General features: G+C 41.3%; 2 protein-coding genes across 7 annotated transcripts; one reads left to right on the top strand and one right to left on the bottom strand.

Moving 5' to 3' along the window:
* Window positions 1-2,236: 2,236 nt before the first annotated feature.
* Window positions 2,237-4,595, bottom strand: LOC129212079 (ubiquinol-cytochrome-c reductase complex assembly factor 6). Its single transcript, XM_054840165.1, has 2 exons — window positions 4,337-4,595; window positions 2,237-3,090 (listed from the first exon to the last, which is right to left on the bottom strand). The coding sequence occupies exons 1-2, from the start codon at window positions 4,442-4,444 to the stop codon at window positions 2,995-2,997; spliced, it is 204 nt and encodes a 67-aa protein (XP_054696140.1). The 5' UTR covers window positions 4,445-4,595; the 3' UTR covers window positions 2,237-2,994.
* Window positions 4,596-4,626: 31 nt separating this feature from the next.
* Window positions 4,627-17,735, top strand: TDG (thymine DNA glycosylase). Of its 6 annotated transcripts, none has more exons than XM_054840119.1 (10): window positions 4,627-4,987; window positions 7,503-7,651; window positions 9,677-9,906; window positions 10,404-10,473; window positions 11,840-11,975; window positions 12,055-12,137; window positions 12,232-12,326; window positions 13,885-14,056; window positions 14,351-14,479; window positions 15,518-17,735. In XM_054840119.1, the coding sequence occupies exons 2-10, from the start codon at window positions 7,558-7,560 to the stop codon at window positions 15,652-15,654; spliced, it is 1,146 nt and encodes a 381-aa protein (XP_054696094.1). In that variant the 5' UTR covers window positions 4,627-4,987; window positions 7,503-7,557; the 3' UTR covers window positions 15,655-17,735. The 6 variants fall into 6 exon arrangements, with proteins under 6 accessions (XP_054696094.1, XP_054696067.1, XP_054696076.1 ...); XM_054840092.1 differs by having other exon boundaries at window positions 4,631-4,987; window positions 15,515-17,735; XM_054840101.1 differs by having other exon boundaries at window positions 4,948-4,987; window positions 7,558-7,651; window positions 15,515-17,735.
* Window positions 17,736-17,846: the final 111 nt, after the last annotated feature.

The following is a 17,846-nucleotide window of genomic DNA, read 5'->3' as shown; positions in this document are numbered from 1 at the left end:
AGAAGTACATAGGAGTAGTACTTATATACAGTGAATCTACTTAAGAACCACTCTTCTGTTAACAGAACTTTTTATGAGGTTTGAGGGTTTTGCAATTTTGCAAAATAAACTTCCTAATTAGATGAGGGCACTAAACACTGACATGAAGAACTTGCTTTCTGTTTACTTTTCTAGGCTTCTATATTGCCTGAATACTATTTCCATGCAATAAATCCAAGTGCCATGTACCAGTGTGGTTACTGAGTTAGGGTTTATACAGAGATGCTGGCTGTATTGTAGTAGGCTGTTTGGGGCTTGAAGAAATAGGACCTTTGGGGTTTTTGAGGGAGTTTGGGGTGGTGGTTTATGGTTTTTTCTCACTGTAGTATCAGATGCACTGTAAGAGCTTTTTGTTGTTATAACATGCTGAGTGGTCTAACCCTAGAGTGTAGTTCAGCAGCTAGCACTATCAGCTTTAAGAGCAGTCCTTTGTTAGTAAGTTATTGAATAGGGCAGGTGCACCATTTCTTCTCATGGCAGTGCAACTTTTGTATTCTGTAGCAATCAACTACTGCTGAGGTTTTAATACTTCCTAAATTACCACTTCCAGCAATACACTTCTGAGCATATTGTCAATACACACCCCATTCTATCTCTATTTGACCAGCCTGAGTAGCAAATGTGGCTCAACCATGCAGTAGCCTAAGAGAGCTTGTGTAGCTAACTAACCAAAGAGGAGTATTGGAAGCTTAGGGTTGCTTGCTACAGTATTCTCAATCTGTTAAGTTTACAAGTAATCAAGCCAACTTTTGCTCTATTGCACAGCTGAAGTGCTCAATGCCTTCATTGGTTTTAGGATGACATCTAGTTCAATTTCAAAAACAATAAAGAGCACACTTGAGAGTCATGCTTTGTGGTGCTTTATCTTCCTCAGCTGAGGATATCAAGTGCAATGTAGCTGTGGTCCACCTGCTTTCTCTACACTGGAGTGACAAGTGTTTGCTATTAACAAGCACAAAATGCAGGTGTAGGCTTTTTTTTTTTGTCAGCTCTGTGAAGTAAAATAGCATCAATGCTGGAAACAGTGTCTCCCAGTCATACTGAGGCTGTTTCTTTCAGTGTTGGAGTCCTGCTGATTCTGGGGGTATTACCTCTGCTTTTAAAACCCAGTGTATTGTCAGCTTTGCCATTCCTAAATGGTCACTAATGAGAACAGTTCCCTCAGTGGTAGAAAAGGCTGAGGTAAAACAGATGCTCCGTGTTGCTCAGTTTCCATCCTGCAGCAGGATATATTTAGAAATCAAAGCCAAATTAGTAGGAACTTCCCTCTGCAGCCTTTAGAAAATAGGGCAAAATGCATCCATCTGTTGTGTCAGAAGTCAACAACATAAGGACAGAGGTGATACTCTGACAAAGTGTGAGTAACAGGGAAGGATTGGCAGGTCCTGGCTCTTCAAAGGGATAACTATAAAACTACTGTTCCTGCTCTGGTTAGAGGAGGAACAAATACTGCTGAACTGCCCCATCTTGTCTCTTCAATAAACTTTGTCTTTTGCTGAGGTGGAAGGTTGTCCATCTCCACTTTCTTTAGGTACAGTGAAGGGAAAAGTAGTTTCACTGAACTGGACTTAAAATGTTTTCATCAATTGATTTCATTTGGGCTTAACATCTGAGATGTAGTTGAGGCCTTTTTATCAAAGACTGCTCTCATCGATAAACGTGTCTGAGATTCAGAGCACGTAAGTAATACTAAGTACAGGCTGCAGCCTCAACATCCACATGGGCACATAAGAGCAGGGGAGGATCTCAACTCACCTCAGCTGCTTTTCTAGAGCAGCCAGAAGTTGCAAAACTCTGCAAGAGCAGAGGCACATACACATGCAGAGGAACTATAAACTTCTCTTTCTAGGAAAACTAATTCCAACTTATGTAAACACATAAGTGGATCCCTCTGCTATTATAAGAGCTCCAAGTACTTTGCCAGTAGGAATTAGGAAGCTTTTTTGTTTCCTTAATGGGTAATCTGTCAGATTGTGGTTTTCTTTCCCACGTTAAACCTGAGTATGAAGCCTTTGCCTTGCCTGAGTATCTTACTCAAGGGAAAGCAATCCCCAACCTTCATAAGCTCTACTTCACACCATTCAAAGCCAGGTTGTTGTGCCATCTGTGCAGGATGTTGACTTTGTATATCTTCCCATGTTCCTGGTATGGGAGTTTTGTGGCAATCCTATCTCAGGACTGAAAGGTAAATCTGCACTTGTTATCTCAGAGTTTTGTATATTTACAGCTATCAAAGTCAGCCATAAACAGAAGATGTCTAAATGGAGTATAAACGTACATAATTTCAGTGTGATTGGTACATACTTGCCCCACTTTAACTAATACAACCAAGTTGTAAGATCCTCCCCAGCAGACCAAAGCAGATTTCCTGTCAGTAATAGACAGAAAGCCAATGTAACTGCTGGTACAGCAGTTAGCCAGCATTAGAAGTCATCCAGTGCAAGAAGTGCTGCAATAAGGAATCTTCCTTACTTGGACATGTCACTTACTGTACCAGGTTCTGGGTTACATTCAGTAATGCAAGTTAAAGTCTAAAAAGGGTAGAAATGCCAACAGGTAAGTGGGGTTCTACTATAGATGAACAAGTAAGCTTATTAAGGCTAAAGAGTGGCCAGAAAAGCTTGACTTTTCAATATGCTAAACTTCCTATACTTGTTAATCAGCCTGAAAGTTTCAAATTCCATCAGACTCACCAATGTGAGTTTACATCTTTCATCCTGAAGGATGCTTACACTGCAGTCAAGATGAGGAAATCATAAGCATTTTGGCACAGAACCAATTGGACTTTTAAGAACAGTATTCATCATACATTTATTTTAAATGCTGCCTATAACTCTGCTTAAAGGAAATTAAGGTATTAAGGGAGTACAGTTTTTCACGTGTGGATTTCTGCAGCTGAGACATTTGAACAAATATTTTATCAGTTCTAGCTTTCACAATGTAAGTAAATTCTGGTCACTGTTGTGAAGTCTGAACTTCGCTTGATCTTGCTTTTAGACCCAACAGTTCTGTTTTCAGTTCTCCAGGCTTAGGAGGTATTTCAGGTATACTCTGTTAAAAGCAGAGAAAGACGTCAGTGTTGTGGCACAAGCAAAACTCAACTCACAAAACAATAAATTTGCATACTCTGTAAGAGACAGCATTATAGCTACATTGAGATTCTACTGCCCTCTTTTTTGAGCAGAGAATAACTCTTACATGCAAAATATCTTAAAAAGTAACCTATTACCTTCTTATAATTTTACTTTTATTTCAAAGTAGCAAAATATGATTTGAAAAAAAAGAGGAAAAGGAAGAATGGGCAGTTTGTTTAAAGGAACAAAGCTGCTTTCTGCCATTTAAGAAAGTAAGTATGGTTGAGATGTCTAGTATTGCTTTAAAGTGCCAGTTGAAGTTTCCATGCATTCTTTCTCTTTGTGATAGAAGAAAAGGTTTCACTGCTTCTACCTTTCTGGTTTAGAAATTAACTGCTGAAACTGGAGATGAAATTTAAAAAAGGAAAAGATACCAGATAACATGGCATTTTAAAAACCATACCTCCTCATAAGTCATGGTGGTTTAAAGAAATGTAGATCATTAAATCATTCTGAATAAATATGCTTATTTGCCTGTAATGAAGGCTACAGTAGAGACTATGAAAATACATAAATTCTTATGCATCTAGCAATGATTTATGCCTCATTGCTTAAATGTTGACATGATAGCTCAAGCACGGTAATTTTTTTAACTTATTTCTGATTTGAATATAGCACCGTGTTTTTAAAAACCAGAAGTATACAAGAGCAGGAGGACGAGATAAGGCTTACAAGTCAGAAGGCCTCCAAGAGACCAAATCAACTATTAATATCCCTGGCAGATGGTCTCATTTGGAGCTCAGTTATCTGCAACTGTAATTTTGATAGTCTTGACGCTCAGTCTGCCATTGTTTCTAATATAAACTTCTGGTCATCTTCGTTTCCATTATTTGGGGGGGGGGGAGGGATAGTCTATTTAATATAGCGCCTTCTTGCCAGTTTTGCAAGCTCTTTTCAAAAATCAACTTCCCACAGTTGAAACCCCTTTTGAATTAGTTTGCACAGCGTTCTTATTGTCGGTGCCAGGTCACCAGTTTGAAGGCAGCGCCCAAGAGACGACCCGGCTACCCGGTCGCTGCTTCTGCACATGCTTCAGCGTCACTTTTTGCAGCCAGGCCAGCGGCCTTTCTCACAGAAAACCTCTACAGGAGGCCCTTCCATCCAGCGGACACGCTACCAGCCCCCGTAACGCAAGCATCGACCGGAACCCTCCGAGCACTTACAAGGTCAGGCCTGTAGTACCTGTGCACGACCTCGGCGCCGGCGAACATGGCCAGCATGCTGGCCGCCAGCGTCTTCAGGTAGGTGGGCCAAGGCACGCCGGCGGGCATGGCTGAGGGCAGGGCCTGCGAATGCGGCGCCTCCCCGCTGCCTCACGGAGGGGCTCGCTCAAGGAAGCCCGGAGGCGGCAGAACCGGGTACGGGCCGCGGGCCCACCTCCACCCGCCCCGTGGCGATGGTTGGACGCGCCCCCCCCCGCCCCCTCAGATATACGTCACGCACCGGAGGTACGTCATCCAGGGTGGCCGCAGCATGGCGGCAGGGTGCCGGGGGGGAGATCGAGGCCCGCCCCTCGCGGAGGCGTATCCTGCCGCGGATGACGCGGAATAAGTCGTGACGTAGGCACCGAAACCCTGAGACTGCGAGGGGGGGGGGGGCTAAGCGCGTGGCGGGACGCGGCCCTGCGACCCTCCGGGCGCAGCTGAGCCGCCCGCCTCCCCCCGGGCGGCTGCTGCCGGCACGGGGCCGCCTAGAGCCGCCTCCCCGCCGGCACCGGCACCGCCCCCTCCAGCCCCTCCCTCGCCGGGCCGGCCGGCCGGCTGCGCTCTCCCATTGGCCGTCGCTGCTCACGTGACCGCGCGGCTGCCCGGCAGGTCGGTTGGGGCGCTGAGGCGCGGGGGGGAGGGGGCGGCGGGGGGCGGCCGGCGCGGCGGTGACAATAGCCCCATCGGCGCCGGGAGCCTCCGCGCCCGGGCATGGAGGCCGAGGAGTTGGGCAGGTACCGGCAGGGGCCCGGAGCCCCGCTCAGGCCTCGTGTTGGGGATCGCCGTTGTCCTTTTCCTCCTTCCCCCGATGCTGGGACCGGGGGGAGCCGGGGCCGTGCTGTGGCGGCCCCCCCTTCCTCCCCTTCCCTGGGCCCGTCCTGGGCACACAAAGGGGCGGGGGGGAGGCGCTCCCGGGTGGGGTGTGGGAGGGGTCCGGCGAGATGGGCCCAGGGCCGTGGGGCGGCCCTGTGGGCCTGTGAGGCGCTGGGGGTGGGGAGCGTGGGGCGCGTTGCCGTGTTCGTGTATCCCGGGTGGGTGCCGGGAGAGGTGCCCGGAGCGGGAGCTCTGCGTGGGAGGGTGCGTGGGGTTAGTGGTCGTGTGACGAGGATCCACGGGTGCTGATGTGGGTAAAAGGAGATTGGCGTGCGGTGGGGACCTGTGGGAAGGAGATGCGTGTGTTTATCAGGGGTGGGAGAGGGGAGGAAAGTTGTTGCGTGCTGCTGACGGAGGGGAGCTCGGTCTGCGGGTGAGCTGGGGGCGGTGGGGTGCTGAGGCTGCGTAGGGCAGGTGAGGCAGCCCTCTGGAGCACTGGGGGGGTGGAGGGGGCGGGCAGCCCGGCTGAGAGGGGCGTCTGGGGTCGTGGGGGCGGCAGTGGGTGCGCATGCATACGGTGGGGAGCTGCGTGTGTAGGGATGGATTTGTAAATGATTTAATATTTGCTTTTGTACCAGTGAACATATCTTTTTCTCTTCTCTCTTCTTTAATTTTTAGCATGAACTGCAGGGGGGGATAAATCACTACCTTTTCCTCATGGAACTGAAAAGATTTATTTAAATGTTCCATAATACATCAATAACAAAATACTGTGTTTCTGAACCCATGCAAGATAAATGATCTAAAAAAAGGCATATGAGGGTTAGAAACAGGGGTAAAAGCTCTCTTTCATCTCATTATCATGTGATTAGTGGACTTTTCCATGATACGGTGCAAATGTTCCTCTGTTTAAAGGGAATTTTATTCCCTTTATAAGAAGGAGACTTTATATATGCATAATATAAGAAGACATGTATTACAAGAAGACTTCTTGGTTATAGACTGTTCTTGGGTTAGATGCTTTCACATCTTTCTTACTTAATCTGTTCTGCTCTGTATAATTAAGCATTTACTACATTATGAACTAGATTCTACATGTCCCTGATCCGAGGATCAGTTTTTGTTCTGTTCAGTAACTGCACAAGTATTTTATGTAAAATGGAACTCTTACAGCAGAGAGGGTTGAGGTATTTACTGTACTTTGAAAATCCTCCATGACTTTGTCAGGCAACTTCCCCAGGAATCTGACAGACCTGTGTTCAAATTTATTCTGCTTGATTCAGGGCAGGTAGTTGGTTCAAAGTCTAGTGGCCTGATCACAAGACTGTAGGCTATTCTTGCATAAATCTGATTTACAGTTGGGTTTTTAAATACTCATTGTGTAATAGAGAATGATTCCTTCTTTTGAGGTATTTCTATATATCTAAAAGTTATTTGGTGTTTTTATGAATAGCCCTGAGATTATTTACTGAAAATTTACTGTTCAGGAAATCCTTTCTATGTATTTGTATGGCAGTAGAATCTATGGATAAGAAGGTGACTGCGTAGGTAGAAGGGAATGATGGTATGAAGCAGAAGCTTGTGGTGGGGTGTGAGGACTGAATGCGACTAATAAATCTGTGGAGCAAAAAAGCTGTATATGGGAAAACGTCTTTGTGGATGGAAGGAGACTGAATCTCTGTGTTTGAGTGCTTCGTATAGAATAAGTGCAATATTTGTGTTAGGGTCTCATGAGGAATAATTGGACAAGATCTGGCACTTTTGTTAAAGCTGTTTAATAATCTGCATAGCAACTAATGCTATGTGTATTCGTTATGTTTTGTAATCCAGAATGATTCATCCATTCTGTATCATATCAGGCAAAGTAACTGATGTAATGTTAAGAAAATCTAGAAGTTGAGAAACTCAAAGTCCAAAGGGTTTTAACTCAGTCGTGTTGTAAATTGTTAGTACATTTGATAGACAGTTTGCCTTAGTAATATGTGCTACAGAGTTTTTTTTTCCAGAGAAACAAGGGAAAAGCTCTACGCTTTACTTGCAAATGTTGTGATTCTTAGTAGATTCTTAGATTATAGTAATCATAAGATAACTGTACTGTTAATGTTGGGTTTAACATCCCCTGATATGAGCTAAGCACTCGGACTGCTTAGTGGGTTTGGATAATTTACTGCCTTGTTAATAGAGTCGTTGGAGAATGTAAGTGCAGTACGTACCAGCCTTGATAAAGATTGATGTTTACAATCTTATTTGGTACATCACTAAATTTCTAAATTGTCGATGAATTATGTCTCTCTTTTTCCCCCTTTCTAAGATACTACGCGTATCTTCAGCAAGCTCAAGCTTTTTACACGTTTCCATTCCATCAGATGATGACTGCAGCGCCTAACATGGAAGTCATGAGTGAGCAGCCGACTCTAGAGGGCATTCCAGAGCCAAACATTGCTCAGGAGCCTCCAAAAGGTAGTTTGACCAGGCTGTGCTAAGTGAGCTAAAATGTTAGTAATGGATTGGGGGGGGGGAGAAATTACTGATCTCAAACTGCTTCTTCAGACCTATTGGATTTCTTGATGCTCTCTGAGGAACTATTGATTAATTGTATTCTTTAAGTAATGTTTGTTACCAGACAGTTAAAAAGATAAGAAGTAAACCCAGGTGATAGTATTCACATTGTTCAGTCTCACAACATTACCTTGTTCTAGGAAAAGCAGGGTTTTGTTTCAATAGATAAACATAAATTTTAGCTGATTTCATGGTTTTTAATATGTTGGAGAAGCTTTCTTTTTTCAGTCTGAGTTCAATTTTTTTTTTTTAATTTCTGCAAGAGAAATACAGTGTAATACTGTTTATTTGAAATATTTTTGTTTAAATGGTGTTTTAATGTGTTGCACTGTAAGCAAATAGTGAATTGCTTATATACACTAAGGTTTGTTTGGTTTTAGTGAGGCTTATTTAAACAAATACAAACAATGCTGTGTTGCATGTGTCTTGCATATGCCACAAGTTTCGCAGTTTATGCACTTGTACATTGCCTTTATTTTCCCCCACTAGTATTTTGTACACTTAGGTTTTATACTAACCATGCCAAGAAAAGATCTCTTGTTCTGTTACTCTTATGCTTGCTCTTTACTACATAAAAAGCAGTGATGTCTGCCATGCTTAAATTCTGATTCTATAGCAAATATTCACATACTGAGTTTTGTTTCGCTTTTCATATATAGATACAGGTCAGAGCTCTCTGTACCAAGGTAATCTATCAGCCAGTTCATGCAATCACATCCTTTTATAAGCTTCAGTTTTTCTTTTTTTAGCTGTAATGCTTGGCCAAATGAAATCATAGGAAGAAAACCTCAATTTTTAAAATTGTTGCAACTGCTTTATTCGTTCACAGTATTATTCACTACAGCTAGGAAGCATCTTAAGTGCTATATAGTTAGGCTTCTTTTGCAGCTTTATTATTGTGTAAGATGTCAACATGACCACACTGTTTGACTACACTTTCAAGTATTTTTAGACAATTGTAATCTTCTGTTATGAAGCTGTTCCCTAATGTTTTTGCAAGAATTGAAAGCTGAGTAAGGCCTTCAAAAGCAAGGCTTGAAGATTTACCAAATGTGTGTGAAATCTGCAGGAGCATTTATGAACTGCAAACATTTGGAGTCCAGCTACCTGCTGTGACAGAAAAAGTAAAATTTTCAGTATTACCCTCTGAAGGGCTGCCATGGCATGGTTCATCTTTCATGACAGTGTCTCATTGTTACGTACCTGATCAGCGTGAGAGTTAGGAGAACATTATCCTCCTTCATTTGAAACATCCAACTCAGAGCAGTCAGAGTATATCTGTGGCATTTTGCCGTCACATGAAAAACCTCCTAGTTCTTCAAGGAGTAGGAAAGAAAAGCTGCTAACGTGCCTCACCAAGTCTGCGCCCTTCTAGTCTCTCCTTCACTGTAAGCTTGAGTACTGCTACTTATATCTTTCCTAAGCAGTTGCTCCAGTGATGTGGTGGGAATTTCACATGACTTTTGTCCTTCTTCTAAGAAAGCTGAGTGCAAACAAAACCAGCCCAAACTTTCATATTTAGAAGCTGAAGTGTGGATAGTAGACTAGGACTTGCTGTCCCATTCCTGGGAACCTAAGCTTTGATGTTCTGGCATAACCTCCAAAAGAAATTAAACTGTTTCCGAGGGATTGTTACATACGGCAACTAAGCAACATAACCTAGTCATGAGGTTATTCTTGGTTGTATCCTGAGTCAGTGTAGTTGCCAGTGAGTAGCCTGTGTCGGTGGTATAGCAACACCCAAGCTAGCTCTATGTTGAGCCTGGAAAACCAAGATTCATCTGATAATTGTTTAAATTAATGAATTTTGAAGGTAAATTTATCTGTCTGATTTCTCTTTGTATCCATACATTTAGCTCAGTCTTTTTGAATGTCCACACTGCAACATTAGAAATGTACAAAAAGGATATTTGCTGTGTGTTTCAGAAGTTAAAAAAGGAGGAAGGAAAAGAAAAGCCAAAGCAACTGAGCCAAAGCAACCCAAAAAGCCTGCTGCTAAAAAAGAAAAATCAGCCAAGTCAAAAGGCAAACAAGAAAAGATCACAGATACTTTTAAAGTCAAAAGAAAAGTGGACCGTTTTAATGGTGTATCTGAAGCGGAACTTCTGACCAAGACTTTACCTGACATTTTAACATTTGATCTGGACATTGTAATAGTAAGTAACTCACAGTTACAAGATTGGGTAGAAAAGTGAAGTAGTCTGTACTTACTGGTTAAGATTTACATTCTTTCTGCTTACTTATCTGTATTGCTTATGTGGCAAGATCTTGCAAGATAAAGTATATAAACTGTTTCCTGTCTGTAGAGCTGCTTTGCATTTTCTGTTAAAAATCATAGTTCTAACTTCTGAGAAGTCTTAAGGCTTACATCTACTACATAGTCATGAGAGACCGTTACTTGACACTTTATTTACTGGAAGCACTACACCAGTGGCTGCAAAACACAGCTCCTCTTTTGACATTGCACATCTAAATGAGACACTGCTGTATCATTGTCAATTTTTTAAAATAATGATGGAAGTTACTATTAACACAGTTTTGTTTATTGACAGTTACTTAAAGAGAATTGACTAAGTGTCCCTACTGTAACTTGATTAAATTTCTGACTAGCAGGCCATGTTCTCATTGTTAAAACGGACTGGTGTCTTTGTAGATTGGCATAAACCCTGGCTTGATGGCAGCTTACAAAGGACATCATTACCCTGGACCTGGAAACCATTTTTGTACGTTTTTGTTTTCCTTTCTTCCTATACAATTTGCAGAACTTTGTTAGAACTTGTGGCATTTTAAACAAACTGGTTTGGTTTTTGCTTTTTGCTTTTTTTTTTTTTTGAATGCAGATAGGGATTTTGCTTTTAACCATCCCAGAGTGATTTAAATTCCCTAACTACTTCTGTCAAATACCAAACATAAAAAGGAATAAAAGAGGAATAATCAGTGACTTTCTGTGCAGGTTTAGAATTGACATGTAAACACAGTTTACCAGATTATATTACCAAATAACATCTTGGTGTGTTAGTGTTCAACATAAAGAATAAAAATTAAATCTCTAGTACTTGAGTTACCAAGGGTAAGTCAATACGTATAAAATAAAACTACAGAGTTTTTCCAAAAAATGCATTTCAGCAAGCCCTCTTCTGTTTGCATTTATTCATCTCTTCTAAACAAGCTTTCTAACTGATGAAAAAGCAAAAACCATTGCCATTTTCCAGCAGGCATATACATCCAGCATACCTGATTCTCTGGACAGGTATTTTTTCCCTAGGTATTTTTCCATTTTAAGTAACATTTCCTAAATGTTCCAGCACATTCTCCTAAAGAAAGATCGTATGTGACCTCTGTTGAAATGCTCTGTTTTGTGTACTGGGAGCCATTCCAGCTGTGGTAGTAGGGAGCTCCACATGGGCTCATTTGCAGCCCTGTGATACTCCTGCCAAAATGCTTCTGGTGTACAGCAGACTTGTAAGTCAGGCTTGGGTATTTCTCCAGTGCCTCCTTCATGGAGAAGCAGACCAGATACATGTGCTCTGGCAAATCCAGGTGTTTGTAAGCTTCCCAGATCATTAGGAGCTAGCTGTGGTTAATTTGTGTTTAAGAGATTGGCAGTGCACAGCACCCAAACTATACTTTAATACTCTAAATATGAATGTAAGATATCAATGGGTTCTGTCAGAGAGGCCCAGTGCAGAAGAAGCGATGACAGGGTTGTAAAAGAAAACTGACACTTGTTGCATTTGCTATCTTCTTTTCCACAAAAATCCATATTGATCACATTCACTCCCTGATGAAGTGAATCACAAAATCTAGAGCTGTTTCTGAACGTTTAGAATAAAAGTCTGGTTTCCATACACAGGATCCTGGTGAGGAATTCCTGTTGTTCACTAGGGATTTTCTATCCTTTTGCAGTAGATAAATTTTGGCTATTTTAAACTTTTCTAGATAGGGCAGTAGTCTTCTAAAAGTAGCTGATGCTCTGTTACCAAAACTTTTCCTTTAGCATTCCAGTACTCTGATAGTTGAAGGGGTTTTTTAGTTTTGTTTTCTTTTCTTAGAAAAAGGCAAATGCATATATATCTTCCTGTTTCACAGGGAAGTGTCTGTTCATGTCTGGTCTAAGTAATGAACAGCTGAACCATATGGATGACCACACCTTGCCACATAAATATGGGATTGGATTTACAAACATGGTTGAAAGGACAACACCTGGAAGCAAAGACCTTTCCAGGTAGGATAACAAGGGGAAATATCATGCTTGTTAATGAATTAATAGTTGTGATTATAATTTTGAGTACTTTCTCTCTTAGCAAAGAGTTTCGAGAAGGAGGACGAATTCTGATGCAGAAGTTACAAAAGTATAAACCTCGTATAGCAGCTTTCAATGGAAAATGTGAGAACTCTGATTTTTAAATGAATTTGTTGTGTCAGTAGCTTGCTTTTTTTTTTTTTTTTGGTCCCCTTATCCTATCGTCTTTTCATTTTAGGTATTTATGAAATTTTTAGTAAAGAAGTTTTTGGAATAAAAGTTAAGAACTTGGAATTTGGACTGCAGCCACACAAGGTGCCAGATACAGAAACGGTAAATATTGGTACTGAGAAACAAAACCAGGGTGCTCCATTTTGGTTATTTCAAAAGTAACAAAGTCTCAGGACTTGCACGCACTTACAGTAATGTTCAAGTTTGCCCAAAGTACAAGGGATGTGAAAGGCTTTTACTTAAATAAAGAAAAGGGGATAGTGCAATTTTCAGACATGTCTTTAATGCAGCTTCTTCAAACTTGCGGACTTTATTTGGGAAATGGTGTGTTATGGTTAGTACGTTAGTGCATTCTCTGAGGACTATCTAAAATACAAATAAAATATACATACTTCTTTGATAACCATCATCTACTTTCATCAGATTCTCTGTGTCCACTTCCCTGTATGCTTGTATTACTGAATTTTGATACCGAACATGACCGTGGTGCTAGTAGTGCCACAGTGGGGGAGAAAGAATAGTAAATCCATCATTGTGCTCTTCTGCACTACAGCTGCAGCATTGCTGGATCTGGGCATGCCCAAGCACTTCCATCAGACTCAGTCTTCTTAAGCTGATTTGCAGCTTGAAATTAAATTGGACACTTCAGATAAAACAAACAGTTTGAAGACTGCATTAGTCATAGACAACTAGTGCTGGAAGACACCTCAAGAGATGCCTGTGCATCATCACAAATAGGTTTGTTTAACCTGTTTTATAAACAAGTTAAGACAAAGGCAATTACAGTGCCTGCCAAGGTAGCTTATTCCAAAGCGTCATTACCTTGTCAGTTCAAAAGTTTGGATTGGTTTTATTTCTCTTCCAAATTACTAGTGCTGCAAGTTTAAGCTGTCCTTCTCAAAAGGTGAAGTGTTGCCATCAGAGCCTGAAGAACTGTTGGTGATAAAGTGCTTGCTTGCTTAAGCAGCTGTTAAACACTTCTGCAATAGATCTATTTGTAAGAAAGATAAATAATCCTATTTACAAGTACTTGGTCATAAATACTGCACAGTAATAAAAGTATTGGATACAGGTCCTTTTTTTTTTTTTTTTCTTCTGAACTAACTTTAGGTCTCTGGTTAGAGGTGTTGGCAGAGATATAAAGATGCTTAAGTTGGCTTCAGCCACAGTAACTCTGGAGCTTCAAACCCTGGGAAGCGTGATGCAGATGCACTTGGCCAGGAATCCAGGCTAATTAACCTGTGATGCCTCCCTCGCTGGTTTGCATGCTATCACGTACTCCTCTGGGGACTTTCTGGCTCACAGCTCCACTTGCTCAGGGAGCTCTGGAGTGTGCTCCACTCTCTGGCATGCACTTGTGAAGTGTACTTCTGGTAACGCATGCTGGTACTGCTTCTCATGCAGCACATGAACAGCTGGTGGAAATTGTTCTTGCTTCAGCAGCTGATAATCGGCCCCTCTCTTTAGGACAAGACATCTAGCTGGCCAAGAAAAAGGAAAGACTCCTTTTATCCTCTCCCACAACCACCTGTGGCATTAGTTGAAGTTTGTACAAAGGGTTAAAAGAGTGAGCTTAACTGTTAAGTTATTCTTGATGCACTGAATGTTAACTCATGGTGCAGGGACCAGTAATGCTCTTTTTCTTGCTCTCTGTCTCAAGCTCTGCTATGTTATGCCATCATCCAGTGCAAGATGTGCTCAGTTTCCTCGTGCGCAAGATAAAGTTCATTATTACATAAAGCTGAAAGACTTAAGGGATCAACTGAAAGGCATTGCACCAAACACAGAGGTGCAGGAGGTGCAGTACACATTTGACTTGCAACTTGCACAAGGTATAGTAGTTATTTTGTTAGTCCTTCATTAAAATGTAAAGTACAACACAACTAGCAGTTTCCCAGGCAAGAAGAAATAAAGAATTTAAGGGGAGGGAAGAGATGTGCCATCTTCTCTAAATCATGTGGCATAGAATTACACATTCCGCTCTCTTAGTACAGCTTTATTTACCTAAGGGGAGCAGGCATTATCTTGTAAAATGCGTGGCTGTTTTTTGAAGTGTTCTCTGATAAAAATGCTCTTTGATCGGTTTTGTTCTGAATATTAATACTTGAAGTCTTCTCTTTCGGCAGAGGATGCTAAAAAGATGGCTGTCAAAGAGGAAAAATATGATCCAGGTTATGAAGCAGCATATGGAGGAGTTTACTGTGATCGTGGACCATATGAAAGTGACCAGTGCAATTTCTCTTCAAATGGAACTGGTAAAGTGCAGTGCTTGGGGTATTCGATCTGTAAACCAGTACTTATGAACAAATACTTAATTTTCTACCCTTTCAGTGACTTCCACAATTCATACAATTTTTTTGAAGTATAACAGCAGTTAGACTCTTACATAATTGAGGGCCTGTATAGTTTCTGTGAGAGGGAAACAAGTCCTTTATTTAAAATAAACTGTCTGCAACTTCCGACTGTTTTCCCAAACTGACTGACTCCCAAGATCTGACAAACAGACGCAACTAGTGACTTCCACAGTAAACCTCTTGAGCTGCGATGACTTGTCTAACTACATCGTGCTTTTCAGAGCAAAAGAGGGGACTGCTACTTCTTTGTTTTCACTCCAAAGGAAAGCAGAGCCAGAGAATGGCGGGACAGATAAAATGACAGCGCAGTGGAGGTTGTTCCGTTGCTGGTGGGTCAGATGAGGGAGCAGTGCTGAAAGGATGAGTCTAGTAATCTAGCTGTAATTAAGAAGCTGGGCATTTTACTTTCCAAAATACCACCAACTAATTAAAAAAATTACGAAAAACAAAGGCAGAAGTGGTAACTTTGGAGTAACCATCTTCCTCTGAAGTCTTCAATTTTCAGTCCTAATCTCACGTTGTCAATCGAAATTTGCATTCTATCTACCCTACTTTTGAAAAAATTTGTTCATAGGAAACACCATGAAGTGAGGTGTTATTTTAAACATTTAGACTCTTTATATATACACAATCACCCTTCAAAGAAGATTTGAAGAAATTCTAATTTGAGGAAATTATCTGGAGCTACAAAAGTAGATGCTCAAAAGAAATAAGTTTGAACTGCAGCCTCAGAAGGTGGTTGAAAAAAAGGCAAGATGGAAACTGCAAATATCTTTATGGTTTTTTTAAGGGTTGCTTTGGGAGCTTGGGGTTGTTTTGTGATTTTAGGGGGGGTTTTTTTGCTAGTAGCATCATCTGTATTTTAATGGTTTAGTTTTAGTGAGTGGTATCAACTACATTTTAAAAACTGTATTTTATTATTTTTGTTTGTTTTAGCAGCGAGCAATCCGCAGTACGGCGAGGGGCCGTCCTTCGGTGAAGTTCCTAATGGACAATGGATGACGCAGTCCTTTGCAGACCAGATCCCAGAGTTCAGTGCTGGTGTGACACGGGAAGAAGAGGGAAGCAGTGCGTGAGAGCTGTTTCTTCTCAGCTATGCATACATGCTGCAGTTTTAATGCAGTGATCAAGATTGGTACCTCGGTTCTCCAACTGAAGCGTTTTAATAGTATTTTATCTCCCCTAGTTATTTTATTTTAGTCTAAAGTAAGTGTGTGGTAGGCTCAAATCAATGAACTAGGTAATTTTAAGGAACTGTCCAAACTTTTTTAAAAAAAGTTAGCCCTTTTTTGTATATGGGTTTTATATTTAATGTATACCATTTCTTGCAGTTTTTGACAAATTTCTTTCTCATTTGTGAAGATTTCTTTGGGGCGTTAATTTTGTTGCATAAATGGTCATGTAGTAGTAACAGCAGCAGGATACTTTTTCTGATGCTTCAGTATTTGGCTATCTCATGATCCTTTTATATCCAGAGGGGAAAATGGGAAGTGTACCCTTATCTTACGCAAAGTGGTGTTTTTAATCATGCACAATTAAGCAAATTGTGCTTTTTAAGCCTGCCTTTTACCTTCTTAAGAAGTGCAGAAAGTTGTGTTCTGCAGCTGTGAGTACTGAGAATTTTCTGGGGGGGAAGAGAGGGCTCTGTCTGGTTAGTGATTGGACCATAGTCCAAATTACGGGAGTGGAGACATCATCTCAAGTCACAACTCTGGGGAGCAAAATTTGTGTCACACAGGACAGGGCCTAAATACACTACCTGAGCTGTCGTAGGGTAAGGTGTCCCTACCGCTCCATCTCTTTCCTCTTTAAATTCCAATGTAAGGAACTGGAATTCCTTAAAAAAACAAACAAAACCAACACACCCAAAACAAAAAACCCAACGGTGGTTGTTGAATTCTGTGGCATTTAAACTCTCAGTCATTTCTATGCGAATAGTCTCTCCACCTAACCTTTAGCAGGAGACAGTCCCTTTGAACAGTTTGCATCACAGGGAATTGAAAGACCACATTCCCTGTAAAAATCACATCCAGCTATGTTGTCACGTCAGGTACAATTAGCACAGGGTGAAAGAGGGTTGTGATTTAGCAGTTTGTAACATTCAGTTCTCTTCAATCTTTTAAGACCTTAGAGGGTGTTCTCCTCCTTATTCCTCTTGAAGTAAGAAATACTAAGTTAAGGGCAGCTGTTTCACGCATAAGAAGTCAGCTGTAGAAACTACAGCTCTCTTCTGAGGAACTTGCTTAAATGATACATGTTTTTGGCCAATATTAATGACTGAGAAAGAAGTGAGAGTCCATGCTTGTGCCTAACCATCATCATCTTTCCCTCTTCATGTGAGGAAGAGATGAAGTAAAAGCAATAAGCTGATCAAAACATTAAAGTTTTGATGATCTTATGACAGTAGGTGCTTCACATACTTGAAAAATAAGATACAAACGGTATCTCCACCGTCCACGCTGGTCAGATTCCTGTACCAGTGTGTTTTATCCTTTCCTCACAGCCAGTGACAGTTGTCATGCCTTGAGTGTAACTAGTTGGTGTAGATTCTAATCCTGCTGTAACAGCTCTCACTGAGATCACACACTGTCAACCTGTTGTGAGGTAGACATGATGTTTACAGTTTTCTTCCCAAATTACGTGGCTTAATTCTGAGCGTCTTAAATCAAGAAAGTGTGCATTATGATTCTGACTGTGTTTATTAGCTTCAGCATAAAGCTGTTCAGTATGTTGTCAAAAGGGTATAGGATTCGTCTTGTCTGTTATTTAAAGTGTACTGTATCATGTATTGCTGTTTACACAGACGTTTTCCTGCAGGTGCTCAAAGCATCTTGCATCAGGGATTTGTTACAATTCAATTTTATTTTTCAACAGAATTAGAAGCATGTAGTTAGCACGGCTGAGTATGTAGCACAGTAGGATATAACTACTGGAAGGCTATCCTGTTTAATTGGAAGGGAAAGGTCTCCTCTTTAACGGAGTCACCTACTAGGTTACCTAGGTATAAAATACAGTGAAGTGTACAATGACTGTTTCACTAAATATTGCAATTCTGTGTGTACTTCCTCAGAACTGGTGCTCTTTTCATTACAGTAATGCAGAAGCTCTTAATCTGTCTTAAATCTATCAATGTTTCACAATAAAATCAGGAATTGTATTGCAGTGTCTGCGAATGTACTTTTGCAGCTTGCTCACAGGGGCCTAAATCCACTACAGGACATGTACTGCACAGAAACACCACAGAACAGTCACCGTGCAACAGCACTCA

Source organism: Grus americana, chromosome 1, assembly GCF_028858705.1.
Source record: "Grus americana isolate bGruAme1 chromosome 1, bGruAme1.mat, whole genome shotgun sequence".
In the NCBI taxonomy this organism is placed as follows: Eukaryota; Metazoa; Chordata; class Aves; order Gruiformes; family Gruidae; genus Grus; species Grus americana.
This window is presented reverse-complemented; position numbering and strand designations above follow the sequence as displayed.

Excerpts from the sequence above, each read along its gene's own strand:
- TDG (XM_054840082.1), top strand. The coding sequence starts at position 5,090 with ATGGAGGCCGAGGAGTTGGGCAG. Across the intron at positions 11,976-12,054 it reads GGAAGCAAAGACCTTTCCAG|CAAAGAGTTTCGAGAAGGAG; the intron begins GTAGGATAACAA and ends TTTCTCTCTTAG. Across the intron at positions 14,480-15,514 it reads TTTCTCTTCAAATGGAACTG|CAGCGAGCAATCCGCAGTAC; the intron begins GTAAAGTGCAGT and ends TGTTTGTTTTAG.
- LOC129212079 (XM_054840165.1), bottom strand. The coding sequence starts at position 4,444 with ATGCCCGCCGGCGTGCCTTGGCCCACCTACCTGAAGACGCTGGCGGCC. Across the intron at positions 3,091-4,336 it reads GGTACTACAGGCCTGACCTT|AGTATACCTGAAATACCTCC; the intron begins GTAAGTGCTCGG and ends TGCTTTTAACAG.